This window comes from Anopheles merus, unplaced genomic scaffold (assembly GCF_017562075.2).
Source record: "Anopheles merus strain MAF unplaced genomic scaffold, AmerM5.1 LNR4000199, whole genome shotgun sequence".
Taxonomy (NCBI): domain Eukaryota; kingdom Metazoa; phylum Arthropoda; class Insecta; order Diptera; family Culicidae; genus Anopheles; species Anopheles merus.
In genome coordinates, this window is record NW_024427779.1 from 35496 (window position 1) to 44267 (window position 8772).

Consider the following 8772-nt stretch of genomic DNA (forward strand, 5'->3'; position numbering starts at 1 on the left):
AGGAGTAGTGTAAAGAAATAGGAAAACTCCAAAACTTTATTTTTTTATATCTACTCCAGTGAACGAAGTGAACAAAAAAGTTAGTGAATGAGTTTACACAAAAGGGTGTTAAATTGTAACGTCAAATCGTATTTCTTACCGTTCTTGTGAAAGAACAATTTCCTCCTCGTCCGTTAAACTCGTTAATTAAACAAAACAAAAAAAACTCGTAATCTGAACCAGCAGTGTTTGTTTATCAAATTACTGAACAATTGTGCTTGTAATAATTCATCACAGCGCAGCCAAGGTCCAGACAAGGAGAACGTCACCCTGCGTCACTTCAAAAGGAAATAAAGGAACTTATCCAGGTAAGCCAATTCCTTATTAAAACTAACAAAAGGCAAGGAAATCATCGTCCAAAATGCCTGTAAAATTTGTGACCAATCCAAACGGCGCATGCCGATTGTGTACCGGGGTGGACACGAGCGAACCAACGATGACACAATGCAATGAATGCGATCGTTGGTTCCATTTGTCGTGTGTTAAATTACAACGACTGCCTAAACGAGAAGAATATTGGTTATGTCCGAAATGCCAAAGCATCAAGTACGAAATTAATCGTCTTACAAGCTTGACAAAGGAAACCGACAAGGGCAAGGAGGGAAAGGAACAAGAAACAAGCATTGAAACCTCCATAAAAGATTTTATCATCAGCCAAAAGGATCAGATGAAAGACATTTTTAACGTCATCAAAATATTAGTTGATGATAAAAAGGAACCATCGCACGTGGAAACCCTTATCAGAAGGCAATCCTTGATGCAGTTGCCCAAGTTTGGAGGCGATCCAAAAGAATGGACGAAATTCAAACAAACGTTTGATAAAACAAACGAAGAGGGCAGTTTTACGGATTTAGAAAATCTAAACCGTTTAACACAAGCTTTGAACGGAAAGGCGTTGCAGCACGTTCAACAGCTAATGATGGAATCCAATAACGTTAAAGAAATTATGTCGAGGTTAGAAGAGGAATATGGAAGAAATGATTTAGTTTATCTTGAACTCCTAAATAATCTACAGAAAATTAAAAAAGAGTCAAAAACCATGATTTATGAATTGACCAATGCATTAGAAAATCTAGTGCACACGGTAAAACTCATGAATAAACCGTCTTATCTAAACGATCATAGACTGGTTTTGGAATTAGTGTCCAAACTCCCCTACGACATCCAAGTCAAAAGGACAGATTATATTATAGCACAAAAGGTAGATTTAGAAAATCAAACCTTAGATGAATTGTGTGAATGGTTAAAACCCTTTGCCAAAAGAGCCAGTCTCATGAGTGCCGCACAATCGATTAATAACAAAGGACATCTAAACATACATGAGCAAAAATTTGAACATAAATCTAAGCCAAAATGGCAGGACAATAATAAACCAAATCAAAACAAATCATCTATAAAATGCTTAATATGCAATAAATCCCACGAAACTATTAAATGTTACGCCTTAGTAAACAAAACTATAACAGAGCGTCAACAGATAGTTCGTAACAAACGACTTTGTGCCGGATGTTTGAATTCTAACAATCACGGTATAAACGTTTGTAGAAGTGCGCAAACGTGTGGTATTAACGGATGTACAGCTAAACATCATAAAATGCTTCATTCTACAGAATCAACACCAGCAGTTGAAAGAGAAGTAGCAAATAATCACCACGAGGTACAAAGCGCATCTTCCACGCATTACCAAGTGTTACCAGTAACACTAATAAATAAAGAAAAAACCGTGGAAACGTATGCTTTCTTAGATACAGGCTCATCTCTCACCCTATTAGATGCAAAAATAGCCAAACAATTGTCGCTAACGGGAGAAGAAACTCCTCTTCAACTAGTTTGGACGCAAGGTACAAAGGCTGACCATGAAGGAAGTCAAAAGGTAAATCTAAAGATAAGAGGGACAACCAAAAAGACTTTCGCCCTAAAAGACGTTAGGACGATTAAAAATCTAATGCTACCATTACAAACGTTAGATTACAATGAATTGTGTCTCAAGTTCCCTTATTTGAAAAATTTACCAATTGATAAGTTTGAAAACGTACAGCCGACCATTGTGATCGGCATAAGACATAACAAACTATTAATGGGTACAAAGCATCGCTACGGGAAGCAGGGAGAACCTATAGCCGTAAAAACCCCACTTGGCTGGCTTATACACGGTAAAAGGATGGAAAACAAAAATCAAAATTTCTCGATGGTTATTCAAGAAGATTCGGAAATTCAACGAATGATGTCAAATTATTTTTCCATTGAAGATTTTGGTGTAAAGCCCGTAAAGGCGCTACCTGAATCTGAGGAAGAAACAAGGGCAAAGCAAATCCTGAAAAATACTCTGAAGTTCAAAGAAGGACGTTACGAGGTAGGATTGCTATGGAAAAAGGATAACCATAAATTTCCCGCTAGCTTGGACAACGCAATGTCAAGGCTCATTGGCTTAGAAAGAAAGTTGAAAAAGGAACCAGAACTAAAGGAATGGGCGTTAACAACTTTCAAGAGCTATGTAGAAAAAGGTTACGCTAGGAAACTAGAACCATGGGAAATAGAAATGCATCCATCAAATACATTTTATCTTCCACACTTCGTGGTAATAAACAAAAACAAGGATCCGCCGAAACCCCGATTGGTGTTCGATGCAGCAGCAAAGGTTAGAGGACAATCTCTTAACTCCGCCTTACTATCGGGTCCGGACAGCACCACTTCACTATTTGGAATCCTAATTAGGTTCCGTGAAGGAAAATACGCAATCTGTGGTGACATTAAAGAAATGTTTCATCAAGTAAGAATTCGTAAAGAAGATCAACATGCCCAAAGATTTCTTTGGCGCGATTGCGAAGACCGTAAGCCAGATACTTACGTTATGCAAGTAATGACCTTCGGGTCAACATGTTCACCTTCTTGCGCGCAGGCCGCAAAAAATTCCAATGCAAAGAGGCTAAAAAACAAATACCCTTTAGCGTTAACTCCAATCGTGCAACAGCATTATGTTGACGATTATAATGACAGCTTTAATTCAATGAGCACTGCCATAGAGACAGTACAACAGGTAATAAAGGCTCATGATGAAGGAGGATTCTTTATTACCAAGTTTTGCTCAAATAACAAAGAATTGCTCAGTACCATATCAGAAGATAGGATTGACGCAGACAATATAAAGGTAATGGATAGTAGAAACGAGGAATCGAAAATACTCGGAATTTATTGGAACACAACTAAAGATAACATTGGCTTTCATGCAAAACTGGACAAAATACCTTCTGACGTTCGTCTAAAATTCAGACACCCAACAAAACGGGAAGTATTATCATTTGTTATGAGTTTCTTCGATCCATTGGGTCTCTTATCCAACATAACCATACAAGGGAGAATTCTTATGCAAGAAGTGACAAAAGAAACAAATGAATGGGACGTACCAATTTCAGACAATTTGTTTGAAATGTGGACAACGTGGCTAAAATATGTTGACTTAACCAAACATGTTCGTATTCCTAGATGGATTATGAAAACGCCCACTTCAGAAATAGAGCTACACACATTTGTAGACGCCTCCGACAAGGCATTTGCCGCAGTTATTTACGCCAGAAGCATAAACAATGGGAAACCATATGTCCAAATTCTCACCGCAAAGGCTAGAGTTGCGCCAATTAAAATATTATCAATACCTCGTTTAGAATTACAAGCAGCATTATTGGGGGTTAGGCTGTTGGATACAATCAAAAGTGAACTGAGAATCAAAATATCCGAAACAACATTTTGGACTGATTCAAAAACGGTGTTAGCATGGATAAATTCCTCTCACCGTAAATACAAACCATTTGTCGCCCATCGTATCGGAGAAATCCTCGATACAACGACAATGAACCAATGGAGATGGGTACCATCAGAGCTGAACCCAGCAGATGAGGCCACAAAGGTCATAACCAAAAATTCCATATGGTTACAAGGACCACCATTCCTAACGCATGACAAAAAGGAATGGCCCAGGAATGTAGCGGTAGAGACAGACGAAGAAAAACATTTCGTCAACATTCATATAGATGAAAAGGACTACATTCAAGAACAAAAATTCTCCAATTGGTGGAAACTCATATTTAGAATTTCGACCATCATGAAAATAGTCGATTTTGGATTGAGAAAAAGGTCATTTTCCAAGGCATACACGATGAAAGATCGAATTCGTGCCGAGAATATTTTGTACCGAAAGGCTCAAAAAGATATCTATCCAGACGAAATAAAAGATATAAAGAAAAACGGACAATTGACAACAATTGGACCTCTCTCGAAGCTAACGCCCTTTTTGGACGAAAACGGCGTAATGCGCTTCAAGAGCCGACTGGAATACACCGAGCATCTCCCGAAATCAACGAGGATGCCAATTATATTACCAAAAGATCATCACATCACTCGTCTAATAATACAATGGTATCATGAAGTTTACAACCACCAGTCAGATAAAATAGTTTTATCGGCAATTCAACAAAAATATTTCATACCCAGTTTGAATACAGCATTTCGTTACGTAAAGGCTAGATGCCAATACTGTAAAAATGCTAAGGCTAAACCGATAGCACCGCTAATGGCACCGTTGCCTACCTGTAGAACGGAAGCGTACGTCTATCCATTTACACATACGGGTATAGACTACTTCGGACCATTCGAAGTAGCAGTAAAAAGATCAATAGAAAAACGCTGGGGTGTAATCTTCACATGCATGACCACAAGAGCAAGCCATATCGAGTTAGCTGAAAAGCTAGATACCGATTCCTTTATCATGTGCTTCCTAAACTTTCAAGGGAGACGAGGAATGGTGACTCATGTCTACAGCGACAATGGAACAAACTTTGTGGGAGCAGACAACGAACTGCGATCGTTGATAAAACAAATTAACGCCCGCATGCAACAGGGAGAGGCAATGAAACTACAAATAATGTGGCACTTTAATCCACCAAGCGCCCCGCACTTTGGAGGGTCTTGGGAACGATTAATCCGCATAATCAAATCCAATTTGAAGGATATGATACATTGTAGAAAAAATCGTGCACCGACCATTGAAGTCTTAAGAAGTGCCTTAATACAAGCCGAATTTATTCTAAATTCTCGCCCCTTAACGAACATTCCTCTAAATGAAGAAAACGATGAACCGTTAACACCGTTTCATATTCTTATCGGTAGAGCAGGAAATTACTCCATACCGATAGAAACCCCAACCCATAGCTTAGAACGTAAACATTACAGACTTGCGCTCTACTATGGCAAGGTTTTTTGGGACAAATGGGTAAAGCAATATTTACCACTCATTTCCCAAAGACCAAAATGGAATAAATTGACAGAACCGATTAAAATCGATGATATCGTTGTAATTACAGATTCTAATTCGATGAAACCCGGTACCTGGCTAAAGGGACGAGTAATAGAATTACAACCCGGCAAGGACGGACAAATACGATCTGTTAAAATAAAAACAGCACAAGGTATATATTGTCGTCCAGTTACAGGAGTAGCAATCCTTGACGTTTATAAACAAGAAAATCTTAAGACTTCAATAGATAATTCCGCCAAAACACCTGAATTTGTAGGTATCATGCATGAACGAAACCCTAAAAAACCATTAAGTACCTGTCATAATCAGGTAAATGAAAACAAGAAAAACGATCGCGATGTTAAATCTTTTAAACGTCCTTATAATGATTTACCACCAAACGACACGCGCGTTTCAGACTCTAAACGAGGGCCGGGATCGGAAAAGAAATTAACGGGGAATACCATCAAAAAATTTAACAATATTGTCATTACTCTACTAATGATTTTATTTCTTTCAGCTGAAGCAATAGGGGAATCATCAAGGGGTTTGATAGCGTATGACTGCGCTAATAATGACATAAACATTACTAGCTACTCCCTTATGGACGTAGCATCATGTATCCCACCGGCCAAAAATGTAACGACAAAAGAAATACGCATTCAAGTACTACAAAGAAGTCCGAAAACTATAGTACATGTTAGTCAATGCAAAGTAATAATCAAACGCTCAATTCGACATTGTGGCGCCTTTTCTCACACTTCTGATTATGAATACGGGTACGCGTACATCATAAAGGAATTTACACCAGTAGAATGTAAATTAGCTCAAACGTTAGGAGAAGTTTCTATATCTATCAATGCCAAGGTCAGGGAACTGCGTCGTAATCACACCACCAGAGGGGAAGCACTCATCGTCGGCAGCGTCACGGGAACCAAATGCAGCGGCGGAACTTACCGGACATCGAGCTACACCTGGGAAAGCGCATTGGTATATTACGAATATGAAATCGGAATGTACGATTACGTAGCCACGGCGGACATCGAAAACGACCAGGTAACGCTGCGTAACGGGATCATCTGCAAATATACGACGGGTTGGTGTCTAGATGCGGAATACGGCTACCTTACGTGGAGTGTCGACTTGTCAAGACAATGCGAGCGCAACGACTTTGAAATAATCTACGAAGGTACTGTAAACAAAACCTTTGATCAAAATACTGACGTCAAAACACGAGCTAACGCAGTCTACACCTTAATATCGAAAGAGCATATGTTTTCAATAAGGGCTCTCGATGCTACTCAAATATGCGGCTTTAATAGCTACGTAACCGATCACCCAAAGATTTTCATTCTTGAGTTACAAGGATATCAATCGCCTTTCAAACGCAGAGCAATCGATGGAAAAAATCTCGACTTGTTCACCTATTTCAATTCAAAAATCACGCTAGTAGAAAACTATCTCGGTCAAAAGTTGAACGATGTGTACACTACAGTTATGACCGAAATGTGCAAACTAGATAAAGCACTTTTGGAGACCAAATTAACACTTGCTCGCCTAAATCCAAGTGAATTCGTCAAGAATCTCGTTAAACGTCCTGGTTACACAGCAGTCGTAGCAGCCGAAGTACTATACATTCTGGAATGCAAACCGGTCTACGTCACTTATGACAGCAAAGAAGATTGCTATCAAGAAATTCCAGTGAAGTACAATAATCGCTCTATGTTTATGGCTCCAGTTACACGAATGCTACAACTAAGAGGCACGCAAATAGACTGCACACCATTACTACCAGCGAAATTTACAATTGGTGGTAGGTGGTATACTACAGATCATCGTTTGAGAGAAACGACAGCCCCACAACAACTGACCACCGATATCGTAACCAATTGGGCATACACTCCCTTACCAAGTCTAATGAAGAGTGGAGTGTACGATGCCGAAAGTCTCCAAAAGATGAAGAACTTAGTGTACGAACAAGGTGATAAGAAAATAGCATCTTCAGTCTTGTACAAGATGATCGCCGGTCAACATCCTAATCTACAAGGATTTACCTTTGACGCACTCATATCAGAAAAGGTAATTCATAATGCATTTCAAAAATATTGGTCGAAACTGGTATCATGGTCCACGTGGATCGGAAACATTACATCTACAGCCATAGGTATCTATGTATTTGGCAGAGCAGTCAAATTCATTATGGATACAATAATCCATGGCAGAATTCTATTCGAAATCTACGGAGTAGGATGGCAGTTGCTAGCATCCTTTTGGGATTCCTTGACTAATCTGCTATCTCATCGCGGCCATCGGAGACAACAAGAAAATGTAGCACCACAGCCGGCGTACAATCCAAACCACACTATCGATGAACCAAACACAGACCAGAACCCGCCAGCATTCTCATCACCCGTAGTAGAGCAAAGAATACATCGTACTCTACCAATGTTCCTGTATCCGCGATACAACAACATCCCAACAACAATAGACCACGAGATGACTACAGCATGCGCACCGCCTTCACAGCAACCGCTCATCGGGCAGCAAGACGGTGATTACGAACGCAAGTAACACAAATATCGTAGGTTTATACATTTTATATTTTTTTTTATCTCTGCTTTATAATCTCCTAAATTCTATCATAGAAAATGTCGCGTTATTTTGTAAAACTTGTAGTTTTACGAGGGCCGGTATGTTGCGAACGCGACAATCCAGATTTTTTATATTTCTTTCTAACCATAAAATAGAATAAAATATGATAGTTCAAACATACTCGAGAACAGACGTACCATCAAGGAGACAAACTTAATGTAATCCTAAACCCTTCAAGTAGGGCCATCTGGGTATTTTGACTTGCATTTTTTAGCAGTCAATTACTTCAATTCGTTTCGAACCTATAACGATTAACTTAGGATTACAGCATGCATGTGTGCCAAGCTAGACCAACTCCGAGAAGCGTAGGAAAATTCCACATCCATTTTTCTCACGACCGTAAAATCGTTAAACCTAAAAATCTCTCAAACATAGATGCGTTAATAACATGAACCAGATAAGATTTCGAAAGGCAATAAGTTCAAGTATTTGTCAATGATGCGATACATCCGGAACATGCACCACTGAAGTCAAGTGTTAGGTACAGTTACGCCAAAAAGGGAAAACCACAACGCCTGCAATCAATGCAACAATTTGTTCTCACCAGAGAAAGCAATAAAAAAAGGGATCACATTTCCTTCAGGATCGCTTGACATAAAACAGCACACCAGAACCAGAAAACCTCCTAGGAGAATGCGTAGGCGTGGCAAAAAGGAAAGGCTAGCGACACGAACATATGCGAAAAAGGAAGAGAAAATAACCTTCCCAAAATAGAACTTGAAGAAATTAGTATATAAGAATTCATTTTGAATCTGAATAAACACTTACAATTCTGACGCCTAACTGTGCAC

At 39.2% G+C, this 8772-nt stretch overlaps 1 protein-coding gene across 1 annotated transcript; it reads left to right on the forward strand.

The window, feature by feature from the left end:
- Positions 1-210: 210 nt before the first annotated feature.
- LOC121601834 lies at positions 211-7408 on the forward strand (the record flags this gene model as incomplete). The annotated part of the gene is made up of 2 exons (XM_041930633.1): positions 211-347; positions 5397-7408. A coding segment is annotated over exon 2 (2001 nt), but the record flags the coding sequence as incomplete, so codon positions are not given.
- Positions 7409-8772: the final 1364 nt, after the last annotated feature.